General features: G+C 51.4%; 1 protein-coding gene across 4 annotated transcripts in view; it reads left to right on the plus strand.

The window, feature by feature from the left end:
* NRP2 (neuropilin 2) overlaps positions 1-25,478 on the plus strand; it is a 114,837-nt gene that overhangs the window by 51,290 nt on the left and 38,069 nt on the right. For all 4 annotated transcript variants that reach the window (XM_059393294.1, XM_059393296.1, XM_059393297.1 and 1 more), the window contains exons 8-12: positions 7,333-7,477; positions 8,580-8,929; positions 10,836-10,980; positions 15,256-15,372; positions 18,263-18,403. In XM_059393294.1, coding sequence (XP_059249277.1) covers positions 7,333-7,477; positions 8,580-8,929; positions 10,836-10,980; positions 15,256-15,372; positions 18,263-18,403 — 898 coding nt within the window. The remainder of the gene's footprint in view (positions 1-7,332; positions 7,478-8,579; positions 8,930-10,835; positions 10,981-15,255; positions 15,373-18,262; positions 18,404-25,478) is intronic.

A 25,478-nucleotide genomic window follows, 5' to 3' on the forward strand; every position in this document is an offset into this window, starting at 1 on the left:
TTTTTACCTCCTGCTGGATGACTGGCTTCCCCTTACCCTTTTCATTGCAATTTTGTTAAGTGTAATAAGATTCTGACAGGGACTCAAGCCATCAGCTGGGAATGGGCATCAGACTTCAGAAGTCATGCATCTGATCGCATCGTCAAAGCAGGGTTCTATGTATTCCAAAAAGGACTGATGCCCTTTTGAAATTCATATCCCCCCATTTTTCTGCCCCCTCAGTCATAACAGAAGAATCCAGGGCCCTAGGTAATTAAGTTTGTCCCTTATCCATTTGCCGTGGGATGAGCTCAGACCTTTAGCCTCTCCACTTAGGAGGCCCAAGGGAAAATGTCATTATACATAAGCTTGGAACCTTTTCTCTATCAGGCTCCCGTGACTGGCTTCACCCAACTCCCATGGGTGCTGAATTGTCTCTGGGAGCTGAGGCCAGCCTCCATGGCGCTTATGGCCTTGATGCCGAATTCCCAGGGCTTTCCATCTCACAACTGTGCACTGTGGCCAGTAGGGCAGAGCAAGCGAGCAGGGGTGTCGAAGGGCACAGTGAACCTGCTTGGGCTGGAAACACCCTCTTTGCCTCACTCCAGCGTCCCTCGAGGAGCAGTGGTGTGAACACCTCACCTGGTGGAAATACCGCCCTTTCCCTGCCCCGTGATTGGCTGAGATTGCACCAGGAGAGGAATGCTGCTGGCAGATGGGCTCAGGAACCTTACTCCCTGTCCCCTTCTGCCCACTTTCAAGTTAAAAGTGCCTTCTCAAAAGAATGTGATGATGTCACAAGAGGTTTTCAGTATGGAGAACTCTGCCGACCCGGAGAGAACATCCCACTCCTACCCCCTTAGATAGAAAAGGACACTGGCCATTCGCTTCCATGACTCTGACGACCCATCTCTCCTCCAGCCCTGTATCCCTGCGCTTCCCTCTCCTCCCCGCCTCTGCTCTCCTCCCTGGTGCTTTCCTGTCTCCAGTCCCGAAACCCTAATCCTGTTAGTATGCTGTGTTCCAGGGCTTTACGTCTCAATGGGGGTAACATAATCCTGCAGTAAATCTAACGGGACCCACAAGGCACACACAGATGGGATGCGCACATCCCGCCCATCTCCACCCCCCACCCCCAGGAAGAAACCGGGCCCCCCACCCCCTTGACCCGCTCCTACTCCTCAGTCTCCTCCTCCCTCATCAGCAGAACCGGTTGATGACAAAAACAGCCCTCAGTAAAGGAACAGGAGACAGGAGGGTATCATGGTCATAAGTGAGCATGTGGTGCTTAGGGAACCTTCCCCGCCCTCCCCCATCCTCCCCCTCCCTTAAATTCTCCCCGCCCCTCTCTCTCACACATGTATATGTACACACATCTATATATGAGACACATCCCTTCTGACTCTGTTTCTGGCTAAGTTCCCACATCCACTAGTATGAAAGCAGCTTAAAAAAAAATTTTTTTTATGGTCTTTAAGGAGGAGTTTTAAGGGAGAAATGTCAGGGCCGTGATTTACAAAAAAGAAACCAAAAATATCCATTACCTTCACATCGTTTTCCCCGTGTGCCACAGCACCCCTCCCCGGCCCCCCTTGCCTGTTGGGTGCAACAGATTAATTAAACAGGATGGCAACCATTGATGAACAATTTATGTTTACGTGTGGACCCAGCGGCTGGTTTCAGAGGACATGCAAGGGTGGGGGAGAGAGGACAGGCATTTGGTTCTGCAGTTAGGATGAGTCAGGTCAATTGTTAGTGAGAGACATTTTTAAAACATGCCACTGGTTTCCCCAGTTTCTGCCCTCCGTTCCTGCCTCCTCTCTTTTCCGCCTGCTTTATTCTCCTCCTCCTTGAGCGTCTGTGCCAAGTAGATTGAAAAGGAGAACTTTGGATGCGATGAAACATTTATTAGTGGAGAGAAATATTTATTTTAAAAAAAAAAAAGGAAAAAGACCATCTCCTGCACAATTTCTACCTCAGGGCTCCAGCGCTATATCGTCTTTGAAAAATTTCCTGCTTTCTTTGCAGTCCCTGGAGCTGGCCATGTTCAGATATTTACAGCAAAATAGGAATAAACAGTAGGTCACACCATAGGTAATGAAGAGACTGGTGTGTGCGGACTGCATGCTGAAACCCTCCTCAGACGGGAGGTGGTGCATGTAATGAGTGCTTACATCTGTTGGTTGAAGGACCTGCCTGGTGCCGGAAGGTTCCAGCAGCTCCCACCATGAGCCCACGCTGTAGCTCCGCGTCCAGGAGCTCAAAGACTGTGATGGCCGTGGAGCGTCCACACTATCTTGGGCACCTGGACGCTGATGGCGGAGATTACCGGGGTACAGGAGAGGGACTTGGGCCTGGCAATGAGCCCCTTTGCCCAGAGGCCTCTGAGGAAGGCAGGCCAACCCTCAGTGCTAAAGTCACTGCATATTCTTATAAGAAGAGTTAAGGGCAGGGCGGCAGGGGCAGGTAGGTCGATGTGACAAGAAATGGGGTGGGAAAATAGAGAAAAGATGACCTCAGAACCATCAGGGATGCTTCTGGCTGGATGTTTCCTATTCGATCGCATGTATTACCTTTTTTGATTCTACATAGTATTAGAGCCAGTGGCTGAGAAGTTCGTAGGCATGGTCAAAACATGTTGATTTTTTTTTTTCCTTTTCCTGGGTGGGGTATATAGATAGTCACCACACTGGGATGTTGGATAGCCGCCAAGTTAATTGGCAGATGTCCCCTCCCCTCCAGAGGTGCAAATCAGAAAATCTTTGAAGTGCTGCTGGTTTCAGATTCTGTCTTTCTGAAAATAAACCAAAGGTCTCAAGAATCAATTGGAAAGTGTTGGATTATGTTCAGAATTCAGCAAGGCACCAAATGGATTATCCAAACCACTTTGTGCCTTGAACTGCTTCTTAAACTTGGTTTGCAGAGATGCATTTGAAGAAATCTATGTGTTCAACATAAACACACACACACATACACACACACACACACACACACACACACACACACACACACAATCTAATAATTACATCTACCAAGGCGCTCCTTACCTCTTAAGAAGGCTAGAGACACCTTAACACACTTCTGGTTTTCTTTTGGGTGATAAAGCAACCATATCAGCATTTTGCTTTTAAAAATTAACAAACATGCCTACCATCTGTGACATCACGTTTGGTATATGCTTATCAGGGGGGTCCCATACACTGACGATCCACTGAATTTTCTTAGCATCACGGACACCTTCCTGTCAAGTCACGGCCTGAAAATTTTGAGCCCCAAGGTGGGACTTGGGAGTCAGTGGCTTTCAGACCTTGAACCCTCCCCATCGAACAGAGAGACCCATGTGTTAGGTATGACATAGCTTCAACTCTGACATTGGTCCTGCGGGCTGTGCAGGCATTGAAGCCAGCAGGGAGGGCTGGTAGACCTTAGCGTCTATCGGCAAACCTCCTATCAACTTCATTTTCCTGAAGGAGAAACCAAGGTATCTAAGGATTATTGATTGGCCTATAGTGATTCAGGGAGTCGGCAGGGAATAGGGAATAAAACCAATTTCCTGGCATCATTTCCCATGCATACAACCCCTTACCTTGCAATGCCTAGACCAAAAGCCAAGAATCCATCTCCGAGAATTTGATCAGAAAACATATGAAGGGTGATTCTGAAACCACAGAAGCATTGAGAAAGTCATAAAGATGTATAATATATGATAGCATTTCCCGGCTATAAATAGGAAGATGCAGGGAGAAAAATAGGGACCTTGTAAATCCATTGGGTCAGGAGAAATAGAAACTGCTTAATATTTCATTAAAAATGGATTTTCCTAAATTGCACTTTGGTATCTTTGGGTGAAAGTCAGTATGTAAAGACTAAGGTGTTGCTATTCATTACTTTTCATTATTTAATAATTGGGGCTGTTATTGAGCGAAAACATCAACAAGGTGTACTCTCCCTCTGAGAGGGGCACTCACCGTGTGTCCCGGGCACTCACCGTGTGTCCCGGGCACTCACCGTGTGTCCCGGGCACTCTTTGAAGCGTATTAAAACCCACAGCCCTCGTCCACCAAAGCACTTAGGTGTTAAGGGACACTGAACAACTAAAATACCCTTCCAGAATGGGCACTGCTGGGACAGTTCTACTTGGAAACTCTTGTGCAGAAAGCCTTAGAATCTGGGGTCCAGAAAGGAGCTGGCAAATCAACTCATTTCATGGAGGAGGAGACTGGGGCCTGGGGGAGGTAGAGACATTTGCCCACACTGATGAGCTCAGCAGCAACAGCCTGTCTCCCCTGGCACCACGTTGGTGGTGTTTGGGGGGTTTCCCCCCGACTCTGCCACACTCAGAGAAGTGTATAAAGAGTTTAGTTAAATAAGCTGATATTCCTTCCGCAAAGGGTCCGGAGAGCAGGGGCAGATCTGAGTGCAAAGTCAAGGGCACACAAGAAACCAAGGAGGAGGCAGGCTCAGAAATCCAACGGGCGATCTGAGGCCACGTTGAACGAGCATTCGTGTGGTTTTGGGCGGGAGTAGGAGCAGAGTGAGCGAAACAGGAGGCAGAAAGACATGCCGTGGGAGCAGCCGGGTAGGTGGTCTAAGCAGAGGGGCCGTGTGCCCGCTTCCCTTTCTGACGGGTGTCACTATACGCAGAGGTCCGGGGGGGGGGGGGGGGGCACCCAAAGCTGTGACGACGTGCGTGCCTCTGCAGGAAGACCAGCCCCCGTGCCGGGCAGGTACACACGCACGTGGGTGCACGCCCCTGCCCAGGTGCAGCCACACTCCCAAACGTGCCAGCCTCCCAGAGGCCATGCAGAGACATAGTCGTTTCTTTACTGGGGTGGGGGGAGGGGGCAGGGGAAGGAAAGGTTTCTTAGCGTTGCCTGCCAAGCCTGAGAAATGAAAGGGTCAGATAAGATAAAATCAGATATTAAAAACGCATAAGACGTGCTGTGTCTCTAACGGTGCCAGCGTGGTGTGTACGCTGTGGGTTAGCAGCTGTGTTAAAGTTCAAATCCACTCAACGCTCCAGTTATGTATCCACATGCCAAACCCGGCTCCCCTCCCCAGATGAACTCCTTAGCATCTCCTGATGGAGGCCACACACAGTCTCCCTCACCGTCCTCAGGGAGCACGCCTGCGTGGCCCCCCACAGCTCACAGCACCCTCCCAAAATAACCAAAGTGCTGCATTTGCTTCTTGCTTGCCAAAACAAAACAAAAAACAAAAGCCTCTGCCTCGTGCTGAATTCTCGGAGAACTGATTAATCTCTTTCCCTTGGATTCGGTGCCTTCATTCCTTTCCTCAGAGCTGCAGAGCTCTTTATAAGCTCCTGGGAAGCCACGGAGTGGGCACGGCCAGACCGGGGTCTCCCTGGGCCCTGTATCCTCCCTTGGCCCGTCCTTCTCCAAGATGAAGATCACAGAGTCTTGGGCCCCTCTCTCCCCGTCTCTCCACCAGCCTTCCCCCAGGTGTCTGACTCTAACCCTCTTTCCTCCTGCTTGCCTGGTCTTTCTTCCCTTGTTTTGTCTTCTGGCCCCTCTTTGTCCTCCGTCACTGTAAAGGAAGGAGCAAATCAGACCTGGGAGCGATGGGTGGCCAGGCAGTTCTGGGTCTTGTTCCCTGCAGTTAGCAAGGCAGCAAAGGAAGAAGGAAGAAACTCGGTTTTCGAGTGGAATGGGAGGCTCCCTAGTGGGGACAGGGGGCAGCGAGCGGGGCAGGCACCAGGAACGAGGGGTTGAACCTGAATATGGTGGGCCGGAGAAAACCGGCTTCCTCCTCCCCTTCGCTCTGTCTGTCTGAAGCAAGCCACTTCCCCTGATCTGGCTGCAGAAGGTGTGATGTCTCTTACCCTTCACCCCCACCATCAGTTGTGTGCTTTTAAGGGCTCTAACTTTTGACCTCAGCAAGTGGGAAATATGGAAGGTTCAAGGTTGCCAAATGGCAGAGTTCCTAGTTACAGTTCATGGGAAAGAAAGGCCCACGTTGTTAATTAGCTCTAAGCTTCCGTGCAGCTCCTTGCTGTAATTCAGAGCTTTCAAAGTCAGGATTAGAAACACACACCCCTGAAGAGCAACCCTACCTCCATTCAACCCAGGCTCAGAGACTTTAAGGACTCCAAGACTCCTAGCCACCAGGATAAATGTTGCAAATTTGTTCCAGGAGTTGAGAGCCAACGTAGGAAACCATAATCCTACAGCCCAAAAACACGGCAGGGGCTTTGGATCCAAACAGAAATCTCTGAACCTCCGTTTTCTCATCAGTAAAGCAGAAATAATAATACTTTTAAGGCATTATGGTTGTAATTGTGTTTATACGGCGTCTATCTCAGGGGTACTGGAACAGACCGGTTTCCCCGTCCTCTGGTCCCAGCCCTGTCCGTGTCCACACACCAGACCTGTTCCGGGTATCATAGTGTCTGGTCCGAGTCGACTTGCAGTCTCTCGGTCGTTAGAGCTGTGATATGTATGATTTAGAAGTGCTACTTGGTTAGTGGGTCCTTCCCTCTGCCCTTAGCCAAGAAAACCAACAGAAACTCACATATACTTGCTCCGGCTACTTTTTTTTTTCTTTCTTTCTTTTTTTTTTTAATGGAGAGCACAGAAAAGCATAAGGCCCATATGGCAGTTATTGATTTGGGCCATCTGGTAAACTAGGACTTGCTCCTACCATGTTGGCTTGGAAGCTACTCCGAAAAGCCTTTTCTCCCCTAAGAGAGGCACTGGTCAGATGGGGACAGGGATGGATTTCATTACAGGGTGGGACCACAATGAGAGGAAGCCAGGGCAGGATTCTGAGAGACTGTCTGCAACCCTGACCCTCCAACAAAGACCAGAGGGAACCAAGAAAGTGTTGATTGACATAGAGCCCCGAGGAGTAGATGGTACCCTCCGCCATGCTCTCCTCTGTTTGTGGAGCAGGGAGACCTCTAAGTAACTAAGAAAACAACCGTGAAGCACTTTAAAAATACCCTGCAAATATGCCTATATGCCTGCACTGTGAGGGAGGGGCAGAATCAAATTCAAGCTAATGAGGTCCACCAGCCCTAAAAGATGACCGTTCTGCTCCATCTTTTAAGGTGCCTTCTTCTGCTTGCTCTCAGCCCAGAAGCAAAGTTTTCCTTTCCTCTAAAAGTTTTTATGAAGACCAGTTATTGTTTTCAAGTAGAGCAATGTGAGAAATTACGTTTGTTTGTTTTTTTCCCCATGGCGCTTCTAATAAAACCCCAAACAACAAACACACTGATTAACAGAAGCTTGAGGGAAATAAGGCTCAACAGAACTTTTGCAGCCCCTTCAAAGGCCAGGTGAGCGGGCACACCACAGACGGATTTTGACCGTGGTTTCCCATCTGACCCTACAGGTATTCCAAGCCAACAACGACGCATCCGAGGTGGTTCTTAACAAGCTGCACACGCCCCTCCTGACCAGGTTCGTCAGGATCCGGCCCCAGACCTGGCACTCAGGCATTGCCCTGCGGCTGGAGCTCTTTGGCTGCCGGGTCACAGGTGAGGGGGACCCCCGTGAGGCTGTGGAGCTGGTTGTGTCCTGGGCTCGGCTCCCGCTTTCAGCCCAGTAGCGTGATTGCACCCCGTGAGCTTTCCAGAAGGCTCATTTTCACCTGGGGCTCTGTTCAGCAGTATCTAATGTACCCCGACTCCAGACCTTGTCCTGCCGGTTACCATGTATCTGTGCATCTGCCACTCGCTCATTGGCTGCGCCAGTGTTCTCGGAAGCCTGCTGTGCAACAGGCCCCACCCTAGGGAAGTGGACAGGGGAAGTGAACGAGCCGGGGGGATCTCTAGCCACACGAAACTTTGGCTGGTGGGCGGCATGGATCATAACCAGATTGTGTACTGGATAGTTATTAACTAAGATGTGTGTATGAAGGAGAAAGACCAGGTGCTCGGAGAAATGATAGCAAAGGGGACCCCACTAGCCATTGACTGGAAGTTTGGGGACAGCCTTTCTGAGGGTGTGATACTTAGGTAAAGTTTAGCCTGATGAAGACAGAGGGGAAAAGCATTTGGAACAGCAGGAACAGCATATGCGAAGGTAGTAAAAAGCTATGATAACACACGTGGAAGCAAAGACCAGATCCCAGAAAAGTGTCCATCCAGTTAGGAAAATAATCATCCAGGAAACAACTCAGGGCTCAGCTGAGCTCCCCTGGGCTTACCGCCTTGGGAGGCTCAGGGGGGCCTGGTGTCACCACAAGGATATTCATGTCCTTGGCTCACAGTGTGAGATGCTTAGACACGCCAGGCACTATGCCGTGACCATTTATGTGGTGACTGGTGGAATCCTTGCGACAGACCCTACCAGGTAAGTTCTGGTGCTCGCCTTCCTTCACACCTGGATACACTGAGGTATGGAGCAGCTGAATCACTTGCCTGACGTCAGACGGGTAGTGAGGGACACAGCAGACACGGACCCAGCTAGACTGGACCCCAGGCTGGGCTCGTAACCGCAGTGCTCAAAATGCGAAGACGTCAGTTCTGACTTGCACGTGTGGTCGCCGGGTTCTTGCCCAGCTCCCTGCTAAGGGGAGATGGTGGCCGGCAAGCAGGGCAACAGCCACGAGCCCTTGCGTCTCCCTCCGCTCCACAGATGCACCCTGCTCCAACATGCTGGGGATGCTGTCGGGCCTCATCCCCGACTCCCAGATCTCGGCCTCCTCCACCCGCGAGTACCTGTGGAGCCCCAGCGCCGCCCGCCTGGTCAGCAGCCGCTCGGGTTGGTTCCCCCGGATCCCTCAGGCCCAGCCAGGCGAGGAGTGGCTCCAGGTAGACCTGGGAGTGCCCAAGACGGTGAAGGGCGTCATCATCCAGGGGGCCCGCGGGGGAGACAGCATCACTGCTGTGGAAGCCAGGGCGTTTGTGCGCAAGTTCAAAGTCTCCTACAGCCTGAACGGCAGAGACTGGGAATACATCCAGGACCCGAGGACCCAGCAGCCGAAGGTAGGCCATTCCCTGGAGACTCCCTAACCCTATCCCAAACAGGGAAGCTTAGCTTTGGGATGCTCACTTCCTAACCAGATAGTTGTCACCAGACTCCCTGTGTTCTAATAAGCAAACGTTAACTGAGAGATTACTTTGTTCCACGCTGCTAAACGCCATATTTTAATCCTTCCAACATCTCTGGAAGAAGGCTCCTCTGTCGCTCCCATGTTAGAGATGACAAAAGTGAGGCTCGGCGTCACCCCTGGGGTCACAGTGTGTGACTGTGGAGAACCACGATTCAGTCTGACTCCAGAGCCCAGACACCCACCCACCACCCTGCACTGCCTTTCTGTCAGGCTTGACACCCTTTGCACGCTCTTTCAGAGGATGTTTCCTTGGAGTTGGCCAGACGTCCAAAAGGGGATGTCGTTTTTGAAGGCTTCAGTATAGAACCTAGAGGATTGCTTCCAAAAACGACTATTTTTTTTAACGCCACGGCGCTCCTTTGTATTTTCCTAGTCTGGTCTCTGCTTAGACCTTTCCCACCTCTCATAGGGAGGCTGGGAGAGGCTGGAGAAACTTCCCAGGTCAGCAGAGCCCACTCCTCCCACCGTCAGGAAGTACGGGTCAGCCCTCGACCCTGGGTATGGAGGAGCCCCCAGAAGGGCAAAAGATATCATGCCTCTCCAGGCCAATCTCGGCGGGGGAGCCAGACATTCTGATCCTAACCGCTAAGTTACCCTCATTTTCCTCAGAAGAGCAGGCCTCTTTTACCAAGGAAGGAGGAATTTCATGTCTCTGTTTGGTCCCCTTTGCTCAGCAAATGTTTCCGTTCTTAATGCAGAGGCACGGGCTGGGTTGGAGGCTTTGCAGTGCTGATGTAAACACCCAGCTCACACTTTAGGGGCCTGGAAAGGCTCAGGACTTGGTAACTGGAAACCACAAGGGACAGAGCACAAACTGGACCATGGGTTTTCCCTGGCAAGAACAGACCCTGGCTCTTCTCGGTCATTCTGGGAGCCTGGGAAAGGAGAGATGATCTTAGCCAGGATTGGGGCCTTCCCTCCCCATAATAGTGCCCCCTTTTGGAATTGTGGGGATCCTGCAAAATAGGTAGCATCCCTAGGTTCCGCTCAGCCCATCCCTGGCATGTCTCCACACCAACATCGCCCTAAGTCAGTGGCTCCCACATGTGCTCTGGGTTGGGTCCCCCACCTGGCTTGGACCAGGACAGCCGCACTGTCCTCAGCTCATGTCCTGGGGCTCGACATGAGCTTTGTTTTGACCTGGGAGCTGTCAGTCAGCTGGGACTTTCTGCATCTAGACTTTCAATCATTATAAGATTTTTTTTTTTCTTTTAAGATTTTATTTATTTGAGAGAGAGGGAGTATGAGCAGGGTGAGGGGCAGAGGGTAAGGGATGAGCAGACTCCCCAAAGAGCAAGGAGCCTGACGTGAAGCTCCGTCCCATGACCCTGGGATCATGACCTGAGCTGAAGGCAGACCCTTAATCCCCTGAGCCACCTGGCGCCCCTACAACAAGAACTTCTAAGACAATAGGCAAAGCAGCCTCAAATTCACTTCTCTTCTTTCCAGCCAAGTCCTTTCAGACACTAAGTCTTTCCCCCAAGTCCACAATCTCGAGTCCCAGCGTAGAAGACAGAACGTAGCAATTGCCTCTTTGATCTGCTCCCTCTTCTCTGTGTTCCTGGAACCCTAACTATCTTCCAAATGAATCAAAACTTTGGTCTGAGGATGGGGCTCCTATGGGTGGTAATGTCCAGTGAGTCAACTCCGAAGCTGCCTTCTGGGTGGGGCTGAGGGGCAGAGAGGAGACGGGAAGGATCGGGAAGGATCGGGAAGAAGGGGAGGAGTGGGGAGGGGGTCCCACAGAAGAGGGGCTGAGTGGCCCGTCTCCCTTGCAGCTGTTTGAAGGCAACATGCACTATGACACCCCGGACATCCGAAGATTCGACCCCGTTCCTGCGCAGTACGTGCGGGTGTACCCCGAGCGGTGGTCTCCGGCCGGGATTGGGATGCGGCTGGAGGTGCTGGGCTGTGACTGGACAGGTAAGGCCTGCTTTCCCTCTCCGGGTCCCGCTCACATGCTCGTGTGACCCTGGCTTCCCGGGATGCCCTGGGAGGAGGTCAGACCATGAGGCTGTGGATGGGCCGAGGGGACAGCCCTCCCCGGTGAGGCTTTGTCAGCTCAAACCCCGCCCCAGCCCGGGCTCTGCTGTGTTCTCCTGCCTCCAGCCATGGGCACTACAGCCTCTGGAGGGGGGACAGTTTCTCAAAGGGATGTGCTTTGTCTTTTTTAAAGGATCATTTCAGTTGCCCAGCCCCCGTCTCTCAAAAACAAATCATAACCACACACCACCCACCCAAATTCAATTAGACCCTGACTCTTCAGGCCGGGAGGCTGTGGCTGTTGATTTAGGGAAGGAAAAAAAAAAAAAAACCCTCATGATAATAAAGTAATCGGTTTATGTCTGAATCTGGCCTCCAGATGTCAGTGGCTAAGAGACTTCATTTTCATTTCGAAGCCACATCTGTAAAAGGCATTTATTTGCTCAGGAGGGACCCTGTTGTAGGGAAGCTGACGGGAGTAGGACTTCTTCCCCCTGCGCAGCGGGAGTCTTGCTCATTCCTTCCCGCCCCCTCCCTGCCAACCTCACCCCTGCCACCCTCGGTGGCCCAGGCCCGGGAAGACCTCGAACTCTCCCCATAAGGCAGCTCAGGCCCCCTGCGCAAGCCCACCATCCCCATTTCCGGGAAGCTCCCTTTGCTTTGGAGCCAGACCCCACCCTTCCTCCTGGCACCTCCTTGGGCAGAGCTGGTGCGAAACGTCACCTGGTGCTGGCTCCCTGCTCTCCAGAAGGAGCTCAGAGGAGCCCCCTGAACCCAGGGCCAGCAGGAGCAGCGGACAAGCCGAGCTGCCCTGCCTCTCCGTCCACCAGGTAGCTCCGTTTTCCCATCTGTGCCGCACCCTTCTCCGGCTCCCCCGACGGGGTATCCGGCGGGATAATAAGGGCACGTCGGAGAAGCACCGCTTGGCGCCCGGGGAGGAGCCTGCTGCCGGTGTGCTGTCTCCGATGGCTCAGAGGAGGAGCCCTGTTGAAGCACGCGGGCTAGAAATCGGGCCCAAATTAGCCTCTCTCACCTTTGGATTGAAGGCAGGCCCAGAGGACATATTTCAGTAGGAAGATTCTTTACTCACCATCACGTGGGGGAAAGGCCAAGTTTCCCTCTAGCCTGCTGAATGCGAGTCACCTGTTTGCTTGCAGGTGCCGAAAACTGTCCCTCCAGCAGTGATACAAGCTGGCTCCGCTTGTGGCCTTTCTGAAATCAAAGGGTTGGAGCCGCAGGGGACCCAGGAGCTTCTAGGCCGGGGGCTTTCAAACAGTTTTGACCGTGATCCACAATTTAAAAGAAATTTTTATCGCAATCCACTTGGCTTGCAAGCACGTGATGCATGCATACAAGTTAGGGCGTCTTGTTAAGTGCTGGACCCTGGGGACAGACGGCCAAGTACGAGACCTTCCTCTGCTGCACTCCGGCCCCATGGCCTCAGACAAGTTCCTTAGCCTCTCAGCATCTTGGTTATCTCAGCTGCAAAATCGGGATGATAATAGTGTATCTGCACCCCCTAGGATTGTTAGGATTCAATGAAATAATGGATATAAAGTACTTAGACTGCAGCTTGACAGCTAATAAGCCTGTGATAATAAGTAAACGCAGCTGGAACAAAAGGTTCCAGATCAGTGTTCCTTTTCCCCACGTGAGCACACTCTGACATGTCGCAGTCCAATTCAAAAATGCTGGTCATGACCCATCGCAATGATCCCACATCCTACTAACCAGTGTGGCATACACTTTGGGGGAAAAAAAAAAATCACAGATCTAGGCCAATGTCTCTATCACAGATGGGGAAACTGAGCCCCAGAGAGAGGAAGCTACTTGTCAGAGGTGTGCCCTTCTGTGCCATGCCTCTCCCGGCCTGGCCCTGCTTTACGACCGGCTGGACCGTTGCTAATGTCCTTTCGCTCTTCCTGCTCCCCCTCCCCAAGCTGGCCCAAATTACCCTGGCGATGGTCAGCAACAGGTTTCTCATTTCAAATTCCTGCCTGGCCATTCCTTGGAAGATCAGAGTTGGGGCTTCTTAGCCTCCGCCCAACCTCCTTCCTTTTGAAGTCGCTGACATCTGGTTTCAATTGCGAGGGGCGCGTTGTAGTTTGACGGGCAGTTACCCCCGAGCTCCCAGGAAAGCGCAGCGGACTCGGGCTGCCTTCTCACTATCTTTCATATCCCTGCCTCGTCAGCCCCCTGCGCCCCTGGATTTAACGTGATCTTTACCAACCTGCTACCTGACCCCCCGAGAAACTGCTTCCATGGGCCACACGGCTTTTTTGCTTTTAAAATTCCCATTCCTCTTTGCGACGCATTTCCCCCCCCCTCCGCTCCGCCCCCATCTTCGCTTCATTCCTACCCCAAAAGGAGAGCAGGAAAAGTAATGGGGCTGGCCCGAGTCACTGCAGCTAAATAACCTGAAAGGGCTGCTTCACCTGTTGGTTTGTTTGTGTTCCAAATGATTACTTCTTGCTTTGCTGCCCACAGTTTGCTTTACAATTGAGTTTGAGATTCTGTGACACAGTGACAAATTTGAACTTACAAATTAGGACGCTTCGAGGTTATTTGCTATTTACCGTGAGCAAGAGGCAGACACGGCGAAGGATCGTATGAAAGGTTATGTGCGTCGTATTTAATAGCAGGAAGATGGGAAGTCGACCGTGAAAAAGCTTTTCAACGTTATTTAGCCATGTCCTTCAGCTCCTGGCTTTATTAAACGGCATCCCAAAGTGTGCCTGACAAAGCGCCTCTCCACGCACAATAGTGCAAAGGAACAGGTATAGAAATGGGCGGAACAATGCACGAGCTTATCCGGGGAGTCTCCCATTGGAGGGCAGCCCTGGGATGAAGACCCCACCCCCAGGCGCAGACGTGACGCCAGGTACTGGAGCCTCTCCTGGCCCCACCCAGGGGCGAGGCCCCACCGTTTCATTGATCTCATAAATAGTTGCCGGATGAATGACTGGCAGAAGCAAGTCGACAAATGAAGGGATGGGCGAGGGCATCTCCTGAGCCCAGGTCAGAACTGCCTGCCTGCGGCCACGTGTAGCCCAACCCCGTGCTGCGGCGAGCTCCTGGGGACCGTACTTTGAATAAGCTGCCAATATGGGCGAGCCTAGAGCTCTTCCATGGGAAAGGAATTGGCTTCGTGTTGGGGAAAAAAAAATTTTATTGTTTTTTGCAAGAGCCGGCCACCTTGGGCCCCCTCCCCTCAGGCCTTTCGTGTGCTGGGGCCAGTCTTGGTGGCCTCCCTTGAATCAGGGCACGCAAGCTGCCCTCTGCCACCTTCAATCCGGCCCTGAACTCTCCCCAGCCCCCGCCGCCCCTGGCTTACAGTAGCTGCTTGCATGCGGAAAGCATTTGAATCTGCCACACCCTGACCTAAAGGCACAGCCGCAATTACTTCCACCAACTGGAGTCTGAGTCCCTTTGAGTTCGTATTCCTTTCTGTGCAGTTTTGTGCAAACACGAACCACAATGGCTGGGGTCGCACCTCCCCAGCTGGGTCTGGCTTCGCTCATGGCTTTGGCTGCTGCGCTTCTGATGATCTCGTTAGAGGTGGGCCCCCTAGGTCAGTTAGCTTTGGTTCAAAAAAGTGCTGTCTGAGTCAGGGAAGGCTGAAAAGAGAACGTCTCTTCCACGTAAGAGCAGGGTGAACCGGCCGGCAAGGCACGTCAGCAGCCCCCCAAGGGGCAGTGCACGGGAAGCTCAGTTCATTAAGCAGTGGGAGTTTTTCACTGTGTTGGAGGGGCACCACTCACTGTGCGTGGGGGAGAGGGGTGGGGAGGAGGGGGGTGTGTGGTGTACGCACATGTGCATCACACACGCTTCTGTCTTAAACAGAACACCCAGAGCACGGGTTAGCCTGCCTTGGGGTCAGCTTCACCTGCATCCATCCCGGTCCCACCTGGCCTTCTGTGCTGGCCCCAGGACCTTTGCTGTCGAGTTTGCTGCAGGGACATGAGTTTGTGTCCCTGCCTCTGTAGAGGCTGTTCTGTAGCTTGGGACTATTTTCCTTCAACTCGGGCAATGCTTTTGACTTCACACAGAGGTGACTCCAGGGATGTGTGTGAGAGTGTGTGTGTGTGTCCATCTTCCTCCTTTAAAAGCCTACACTTAGAAAGGAAACAGCATTTGGGGCATCTTCCTTCTGCTGGGTTTCAGTGCAGGCTGCCGCGTGCAGCACTCACTTCCCCTTTCTTTGCCTTTCCGCAGACTCGAAGCCCACAGTAGAGACCCTGGGACCCACTGTGAAGAGCGAGGAGACCACCACCCCATACCCCATCGAGGAGGAGGCCACAGAGTGTGGGGAGAACTGTAGCTTTGAGGATGGTGAGTCCCCGTCCGTCCGGGATAGTGCAGGGCTGACCATCAGAGGAGGCTGGCCTTTGGCTGGGGCAGGGACCTGGCTGTCCCCTGATCAGAGGTCAGGGAGGTGCGGGTAGTCAGGGGCTTGAGGCAGTGGCTGTTTACAACCGATCTAGAAGCATTCAGTTATTGGAACAACCAACCAGGATGGCCTCTAGGCATGAACCTGCTGGTCATCAGCTGAGATAAGTGCCCATCCGGAGAGGACCCCTCGTTTGAGAAGTCTCCTTTTCAGCCTTCACTTTGAATCATTAAAATCCTCAGCCTTTTTGGGTTGAACTGTGTCTCCACTGTACAGTCCGGTGAAGGTCTGGCAGTCATCCGGATGACTAGGCCCAGGGAGCGTGGCAATCCAGGTTAACTCAGCAGGTAACCATGCTGTGACCACATTTCTCGGGGTCTTTGCCCACTGCTGGTTGAGAACATGTACTAGTCATGGCTCCAGAAAATGGCCCATCCCCTCCTTCCTGGGAGGTGAGCACAGGTCAGTGACAAAGGCAGGGAGGTGCAAAGGCACCTCAACCCTTCTTTGAGATCCCTGGGTCCCCTCGTTCTGAATCAGCCTCTTCACAGGGAGCTCTGTGTCACCTTCCCTTCATCTTCTGAGCACATCTGAGTAAGATAAAAACAATCGGCAGAGCCCGAAAGTACGTCACCTCACCAAGTAGGAGGACATTCCTAGCAAACCGCAGATTTTGGAACACCTGGCATTTTTGGCTAGAATTTAAGGCTTGACAGTCTCCACTTACAGTAAATTACTGATCCTTATTAAACGTTCATTAGACAACACGAGGGAAGATTGGTGGAGAGACTTGGGGAGACTTAGAGAGACTTGGAGGAGACGCAGCTTAGCGTCGTCTCAGTGGGTAGATGGCACAGTCTTGTGAGAGCCTGCGGCTCGCTGACACCACCCGCTCCGCCGGCGGACTGGCCAGCTCCAGAAAATGGCGACAGAGGAGAATGGGAGGGAAGCCAAAAATAAACGCTCAAGTCGTGTGACTGAAAAACGATAATTTAATGCATATGCTTTTAGGAATGTTCTTTTGTATATTGTGTGGGTGAGGGGGACACTGTTGGTCAGGGTTAGTTGAATACAGGATTCTGACATTTTAATGAACTTGGTTTTTGTTTTATGAAGAGGAGAAGGAGACTTGGAGAATCCTCCAAGACGCGTTTAAGATAGTTCGCGAGCTCACGGTGGAATGCACACGGAGTTAATATATGGTATGGGATTAGCAGAGTTAGCCCGGTGGAGGGCAGGAGGAGGGGGTTCTATCTAAATGGTAATCCAGAGGAAAATTTAAGAGTTCTGCTGTAAGCTTTCAGAAGTTTAATGTAATTTTCCCATTTATAGTGGTTTGTTTCCTTTGAGGTTTCTTGGGTGGTTCCTCCCAACTTTTTTTTTTTTTTTTTTCCAAAAGGTTTCTTTGTGGAATTTGGTTTCTGAGATAGAGTTTGAGTGTAAACATGAGAGAGGAATTATGGTATATTGAATTACTCCATATTTTTTAACGGAAAAATAGAAATTCAGAAATTGGCGGGAGAAGGGGGGGTTAGGACTAAGGGCCGACTTTTCCAAGCCACAGGTTGATGCTTCTGTAATAGATTCCATGTGTTTCTTCTGGACTCGAGCTGACGTTGGCCAAGGGCGGGCAAACATGAAATGCTCTCTCTGGGGAAGGGGAGGCACAGCCAAGGCCCGGTGGCAGTCTGCCTCCGCGGCCGGCGCTGCCCTTCCCCTCGCCCCCATGGTGTGAGCCATTTGTTTCCACCAGTCTGTTGTTCCCTTTAGATTTCCTAACCTGCCTTCTAGACCTTCCCCACGGAAATTCCTCTCTGGGAACCCTGAGAAGGGAAGTGAGAAGGCCAAAGACCCCACTTCCTCCCCGCTACTAGCACTGGCCAGCACTTTTCCGCTGTCTCTGAGGCCGCTGCGGGCAAGCTTCCAAATTTGGATTCCCGTTTCCTCTTTCCCCCACCTCCACACCCGTCCCTACTTCATTCCATCTTTGGCACCAGCTCCTACTGGGTTTTTAGAGCTCAGTGGAGCCTCCGAAGAAAGTCTCTGGGTTCAGTCCTCCAGCTTAGACAGGTGAACAACCAAGCGGAAGGCGCGAGCCATGGTGCAGGCCCTTCTGACATTTCCACGAGGAAGGCGTTCGCTGCTGTCCCTGGGATCTTGGCCCATGGGCACTCGGTGCCATGCAGAATTATTCTTTTCTCCTGGTCGGTGCTGAGCCAGGCGGCCGGCTGCTCTGGCCCCTCGCGTTGCCCTGCCGTGCCAAATCGCCCACCTGGCAGTGCTGTCCCACAGGGATGCCGAGCCGACCTCGTGTCGCGGAACAAAAGACCTATCCCAGGAGGTGAAGGGGCACAAACAAGCCTTCCTTGTTTTGGAGCTCACTCTCTCCTCCCTCGCCCAGCACCTGCCCGGCACATCAGCCTCTCTGGATGCTAATGGGCCTCCCCATCCCTTGTGAGAGCCCGGTTGGCAGGAGCCGGCCTTGCACTGAGGCACTGGGGAGACATTCTTCTCTGGCACTCAGGGAACAGCCATTTTCCCATTTGTCTGCTCTCTGAGGTGGACAGAAGAGCCTGGAGAGAGCCTGAAGCCATTTGGTGGCCTCATTTATAATTGCTTACTATGGGAACCACTGGCAGACTTGGCTTTCGTGCCTGGGAAGGATGAGACCAAAGGCTGACCCGAAAGCCAACGATCGCCAAGATGAGTTAAATGAATAAGCAAAGGGAGCCACTTCGCTTAGGCCTTGCCAGGGTTCTCAATAGCACCACTGTGGCTGTCGTCCGAACCCGTTTCATTTGCCTTCTTTGGGTTATTTTCCCCCACTTTCAGACAAAGATCTGCAGCTCCCTTCGGGATTCAACTGCAACTTTGATTTCCCCGAGGAGCCCTGTGGTTGGATGTACGACCACGCCAAGTGGCTCAGAAGTACCTGGCCCGGCAGCTCCAGCCCAAACGACCGGACGTTTCCAGGTAAGCCCATGGCAGGTCCAGAGTGGAAAGCCCGCTGCAGGGCTCCTGGTCCCAGGTTCCCTGACAAGCATCATAACTTCCCACCACAAGGCAGTCCTCTCTCTGCGCCCACAAACCACCAGTCTTTGCTCACAGCGTCACCCTACGAAACAGCGCGGTCGTGGTTCCTAGCCCTGTCTTGGGATTAACGGTGCAGCCCGGAAGCCGGGAGGGAGCACGAGAGGCCAAGAGGAAAGAAAGGAAAGGCAGAAAGGAAGCAGTTGGGAGGCTTCAGGAGACAGGATGAGTCAGCATCCCCTTGTCGCCATAGCTGAGCACTCTGGGCCGAGCCACAGGGCCTGTTGTCGACTCCAGGCTGGCCGCTCTTCCTAAAATGCCTCCTTAGGAGACCACTGGCCTGCAGCCCGACGGGTACTTCTCGCAGAGGGTCATCCCGTCGGTAGCGAACCAAGCTGAGGGTCCAAAATGCTGCCGCGCCCGTGGGGTCTAGCAGAGCCACCTGGCATGCGGCTTCTGGAAGAGTGTTGCTAGAAGACAGCCCTTGACGTATTGCTCAGCTGCCCTTTTTGAGTGCCAGGTCTGGGCAGCCTCTGTGGACACTGCTGATGGAGAGGGGCTTGCCTTGAGCCCTCCTCAACCTGCGGAAGCAAGAGGCCGGTCCTCTCTCCACTGCAGCGTGTGTTTAGAGCAGGTTCTGGTCCGCGCCGAACCCCCAGCTCTCCGGGGATGGGAGAGAAAGAGAAACCCAGCCTGTCATGTTTGCCACTTTCAGGGGCATCACCGTCCCCCTGTGACTAAGCTACCGCTGGGACGTGAGCAGAGACAGAGGTGGGTGTATGAAGACCATTAGATGGTTTTCGGCCATCAGACAGCTCCGAGAGCTGGGAGTGACCTCAGGAGCATAGAGACTGGCAAGGTGGATCCAAATCCTGAGCAAGTGCTGAGTTTTGAGGATTTATGACCTCTCGTTTTTAATGTAACTTATTTAATGGTAACTTTGTGTCATTTAATGTTTAATAATGACTGTGCTTCACAATGGCCTCATAAAATTCCAGAAAATTTAGCAGCCGGCTCTCGCAAGCCAGCGCACGTTGGCTCTAGCACCGGGCATTAGGTTTTCCTTTTTCTGCACCCCTGGCCTGGACCCCGGAACCCCATAAGCATTGGAGAGGAAAGGGGTCCATTCTGGGAATTAGTCAATCAGATGTTGCCTCACTAGAGAATAAAAGGGGGATGAGCCCCCCCTTCTGCAGGGTTCCCCAGAGCTGCTCTGTTGCCCCTCAACCCCAGGGACTGGGGGTGTCCCCTGCCCCCTAGGGGATGGCAGTGGGACAGATGCCAAGAGAGCTTTGCGGGCCGGCCTCCTGACACAGCCTGCACTTGCTTTCCTGGAGGGTCACAGCGTCTGCTCTGGAGAAAAACATTTTCATATTTCAAGTGTTTATCTCTTCAGCATTTGAGTGCTCAGAGAGATTAATATCTGAAGATCACCGTGGCCTCGGGCAACAGGAGAGAACACTTACCCTCATCCTAGCCTTAATCACCCTCCCCCTCTCGTTCACTGCAATAATGCTTAATTAATATAATGAGCCTCCTGCACGTTGGAAAAAAAAATACTTATTTTTATAACCCAGCCTGGATTTTTCATTTCATTTCCTCTCCTTTGAGACCTGGCCCAATTAATTGGTTGTTTTTCCCAACCTCCACTTTGTATCCGAACCTAAAGAAGGTGTGCGGGGTGTGCATCCGCGTGTATAGGCCTAGTGTGTGGGGTTACGGGTGTGTGTGTGTCTACATTAGCGTAGGTGTTTCTTTCTCAAGGTGTTTGTGGGTTCTGTGTGTGTGTGTGCACAGGTGTCAGTGAATATGTGTGCGTTTATGTGTGTGTGTGTACATGTTCTCCATGGGAACCTCTGAGTGTGTGTGTGTGTGTGTACATGTTTTCCATGGGAACACACATTATGTACACACATATATGTACACACGTACATATATGTGTGTTTGTGTACGTGTTTTCCATGGGAACCTCTGAGTGTGTGTGTGTGGTTGAGTGTGACTGAGGTGTGTACCGGAAGTGTCATGCACGCGCCTGTGCATTGCGTGAGGGGGGTCTGAGGGGGCAGCTCGGCGGAGATACTTTGAACGAAGGGATTGAGACGACAGCATGGGGAGGGTTACTGGCTCTTACTGAGGTTCTCCCTAAAAATTTGGCCTTCTCCCTCACACTCTCCTGAGCAGATTTTCTCTCAGAGGCCAGCCCTGTCCGGGCTACAAGGCCACCAGTGAGCCGCTGACACTCCCCAGAGAGCTCCCATCCCTGTCCATGTGAGCCCGGCCTTCACCTCGGCCCCGCTGCCCGTTCGCCCCCGCCGCCCCCTGGCGCAGGCCTCGCCCTCACCTGAGTGGCCCTCCCGCCGGCCTGGCTACCGGCTGGAAATTCTAGCTCTTGTCCTCACTCCAGCTGATTCATGACACCCTGCGGTTTGGGAGGGCTTTCCAGAGCAAGCTCGCGGAGCGGGCAGAGTTCCAGCCGGGGGCTGGCTGGATGGGGACAGAGAGAAAATGAGGGCCATACGGAACTGCGCCATCGAATGCTGTTTCTCCCTGAAGATGCTGAGGAGGAAGATAATTATTTTCCTCTTCCAGAGGAATCCCTGAAATTTGAAAAAGTGGCCCTTGTCACCTGTTTCCAGAAAACACAATTCGTACTGTTGGTTTCGGAACCCTTCCTTCCAGCCTCTGATGATTTTAAAAAGTCACTTGCTGTATTTGCCGCTTTCCTTCTCCTGGCAAAGCTCAATAGGGGGCTTTTAGCAGGGGAGGATAGAAAGCCCTTTCTGTTCAGGGTGGTCCCTTCTTTAAAAGAAAGAGGGGTTGCCTGAGGGGAGCAGTCAGGAGAGAGGAAACAGCTGTGCCTGATCAGGGGCAGGCAGATGCTGGACCTTCCCAGTCAAAGCCAAAAGCCCTGTGTCCCCCACACTTCGACACTCCACAAAGAGGAGACACTCTTTAAGAGAAGTGTGCCATATGTTTCACCCCCTTACGGGATAGCCAAGCAAAAGTAATTGCCTGTAGGAAAGGCGGTGTCTCCATGGAGCGTGGAGGGCATCGGGAGAGCCGGGGGTGGGGGGAGCACAGCAGAAGAGCCATGTTGAAATATCCTACACAGCCTATTTGCTTGGAAGTGTCTGTGGAAACAACTTACATTCCTCAGATATTTTCTGATTTAGTTCTTTTCTCATGTTTTGTTTTGTCTTTTTTTTTTTTTTTTTCCTTTCAAGTCAGCAATTAGTTCTGTTCTTTTGGCCAATGGGGAGAATTGCTTAAGGCTGACAAGACACCCACTGGTTTCTTGCCACTGTTTTTGTTTTTCAAGATAGTCTTTCAAGCCACTCAGAATCCCTTCTTTTAGCTCTTTGCTTGTGGCTTAGAAGCCAGGAGTGCGCTCACACCCGCCCCTGGGAACTCTGTCCTGAATTCAGTAACCCCTGGTGATTGCAGAAGAGCCAGACCCATGTCCTCTGAGAAGCCGCTGTGCCTTTTCTGTGCAGCTACAGCCTCACAGAAAATGTCTTCCCTTGTGGGAACTGTAGTATTTTCCAGAGACAGTCTCAAGTGCGATGGTCGTAAACCCAGTTTTGAGGATGATCAGATTCACATATTTCAAGGACAAGGTAAAAACTCTGAGATGCCGTGGTGAGTCTGTGTGTCTAGAGCATGTTTAATGTGGTAGCCGCTAGCTCTTTTCATTTTACTTAATTACAATCAAATAGAGCTATAATTTTAGTTCCTCATTTCAGGGGCTTGGTGGCCATGATGTGTCAGACAGCACCGTTGTAGACCAGGGTCATCAGCACAGGATTGTCTTGGTCAGACTGCGTAGACGTCTTTTAGCATTGAGGTGTGCGTGATCTCTGGGGTCCTTGCTGATGCTGCTTCCCCACAGAGGGGCCGATGGCAGTGGAAACCAAGAAGCAAGTGATTAGGTGGGTGTACCTTCTCTGGGGTCCCTTGGTGGGAGTGTCCGGTGTGGCTACTTTTGTCATCGGGTCATTCAACCTCAGTGAGCCACCACAGTAAGGGAAGCAAGTAGCATAGCGTTAGGTGGGGTAGGAGCTCTTTCATCTGACCAAAAGAAAGTAAAGACTAAGTAATATCAATAATAGTAATAATAGTAGTCGTACTAACAGTAATAGTTATGGTTACTATTATTATCATTATTATCAGGATTGAGACAAGAAGACTAGAGAAAGAGCGCACCATGGCAGGTCCGCTTCAGAATCCTCAAGTGTGTGGGCTCCCTACATGTGTGCTCTCTTACACGTTCGTTGACCTCATGAAGTACGGTGACAGGATTCCTTCACTTCAATCACTCCAAATGGTGGACATGAAATACAGGAAACGGGCAGGGTGCCGGCCGGCTCCGCCTACAGATAAAGCAACACGTGGTCTCAGAGTTGTGGGTTCATGCCCCACATTGGGCTTGGAACCTCCTTAAAATTAAAAAAATAATAAATAATTAAAAAATAAAGCGGGCAGTGCCTGTTTGGATCAGTCCACCATTACAAAAAAACAGAGCTTTGGCAGCTCAGCACTTCTGTGTTTATTGGCTTGAGAAAGCAAAACCTTTACTCTGGATTCAGAAACAAGCTCAAGACAGACTAAGAATACAATGTTCCGAAATACTGGAATTTTGCTAAGGGTCGCTATTCCCCCAGATGTCAGTGGGAGAGTTATTAACGTTATCGCGGGGCTGTTTTGATGCATATCAGGCCATTTATAAACTCCATGGGAGTAGAGGACTGTGATTCACGGGGGCACAGGTGCCTAAGACTCTGTGTGTGTGTGTGTGTGTGTGTGTGTGTGTGTGTGTGTGTGGTAGGGTCAGGGGAGGTAGATGGTTGCAGAGAAATGACAGAGGGGAACTGAGGAGTGAACTTGCTCACGATAGGCTTGTTATTTGGCAGGGAGCTAGTTATGACTCTGAATGAAAAAGCAAATTCTCTGAACTCAAAAGACCTCCCCTGTAGGCAGCAAAGGATCCGGACTCTGCGTTGGCATTAGCTTGAGTTGCCGTTGGAAAGAGGATGAGGTGGCTTGGAGCGGGCAGAGCCACTGCTCATACACAGACGAGACCTTCTGGGGCTCAGACTGTGGGAGGCAATTAAAGACCAGGAGCAGCTTGGCTACAGGAAAGCCGACATTCAAAGAACACCTTCAGCTGGAGAAGAGAAGCACAGAGGCCCTTTTTTAAGGAAAATAGGAAGGCAAATATCTCTGACTTTATGGAAAGACAGCAGTGAAGAGAAGCTATTATTCCTTTTTTGAATTTTTTTAATTTGAATTCAATTTAATTAACACACGGTGTACTATTAGTTTCCGAGGTAGAAGTAGGTGATTCATCAGTTGCACGGGACACCCCATTTCAAGTGCCCTCCTTAACGCCTGTCACTCAGCTGCCCCATCCCCCCACCTCCCTTCCGGCAACCATCAGTTTGTTCCCGGTAGTTCAGAGTCTCTTACAGTTTGCTTCCCTCCCTATTTGCCTATTATTTTATTTTTCCTTCCTCTGTGTTCATCCGCTTTGTTTCCTTTTTTTCTGAAAGTCCTGATTGGCTGAGTTCCCCGGCAGTGTGCAGATTGATAATGAAAGAGCAGAATGATGACAAGACTGCCACCGCTGCAAAACCTGCATGAAAGTGGACACACAAAAAAATTTAAAAAAATAAGTTAAAAAAAAAAAAAAAAGCCAGCTCTGGGAAGACTCCTGCAAAGACCAGACCTGACACCTCAAACATCCACAAAACGGTCTATTGTAAACCCTGAGAACATCCTGCTGAGTTCATCCAAAGTCAATGTTTCCCTTAACAGGTTGTTAATTTGAGGACCTTAGCAGAGATAGACTGACCTTGGGAGGCCAGCCGAGGGGCTGACTCATGTTTTAAGCATGACCTATACAAAGAGATTACATCTCCTGCAGCACTAAATATTCTCTCAGATGGTTGTTCTAGTAGGAGGGCAAGATGCTAGCCAGGAGATGTGTGTGTCGGACAGATGGTGCATTTGGCTTTGCGATAGCCAGGATGATCGGGCTGGTGATTTACTTCAGGGTTTGGTAAGGTGTACACACGGCCGAGTCCATGTTGTTGGGCCGAACAGTCACGTGCTCACACAGCACTGCTACAGCTGAAGCCAGATGCGGCCATAAATCGCCAGGTAAGACATCAGGAGATCCTTTCTAGAGACAGCGGCAGGTTAAAATGGCTAAACGGCCCTGTCCTCTGCACGGCCCTGCTGCTCTTTTGAACTCCTATTGTTAGTTCCCATATGATTATTTTTCCTGTGTCATGGGCAACAACAGATGTTTTGAGTCAAAACCTAGCAAAATGCCTCCCAAATACGTCAGGTCCAGGAGGAGAGGGATTGTATCTCTGGGACGTTAGTTCTTCATTCTCTTTCAGCAACTAAACGTATTTCCTTCCTATTGTCTTTTTGTTGGAAGCTCTCCATGGCCGGCATCACTGCCATCAGCTATGAGTATAAGAAGACAGTCTCCAGCAGGCGAGCTGGTTCTTAGCTGGTCAATTGTCATGTTTGGGGACCTCTTAACAACCCAGAGGGCTTTTTCCCTGAAGTCCAAGTCAATGGCTAAAGGGGCCCCCCTGTGCCATCGCAGCCCGTTAGTTGATCAAGTAATCAGCAGCCATTGCGTGCTTACAACTTCCTCTGTGTTCGGCAGTGGTAGGCCATAAACTAGAATGTTCTACGGGAACAGACTTCACTCACAGCACATATATGGGTGCCATGACTTCAAAGAATGGAAGCACTTAGCTTAGAGGAGCATTAGTATAGACCTACCCCCATAACTAAACCCCCCCCCCCCCCAGTGTGGGCATTTAAAAAGGCAAGCATTGAGTTTCCTGAGAAAATGAAGACCCGGGGTCTGAATTCTTCACTAGTGAAAAATGTTTCCAAGTCAGAGGACAGAAATTGGCTGTGCTCCATCAGGGGTAGATGGAGGACGTGTGTCTCAATGACAGCAGGAAAACTTAAAACTGAATTTAAGAAGTTCCTG

Source organism: Mustela nigripes, chromosome 3 (assembly GCF_022355385.1).
Source record: "Mustela nigripes isolate SB6536 chromosome 3, MUSNIG.SB6536, whole genome shotgun sequence".
NCBI classification, from domain to species: Eukaryota; Metazoa; Chordata; class Mammalia; order Carnivora; family Mustelidae; genus Mustela; species Mustela nigripes.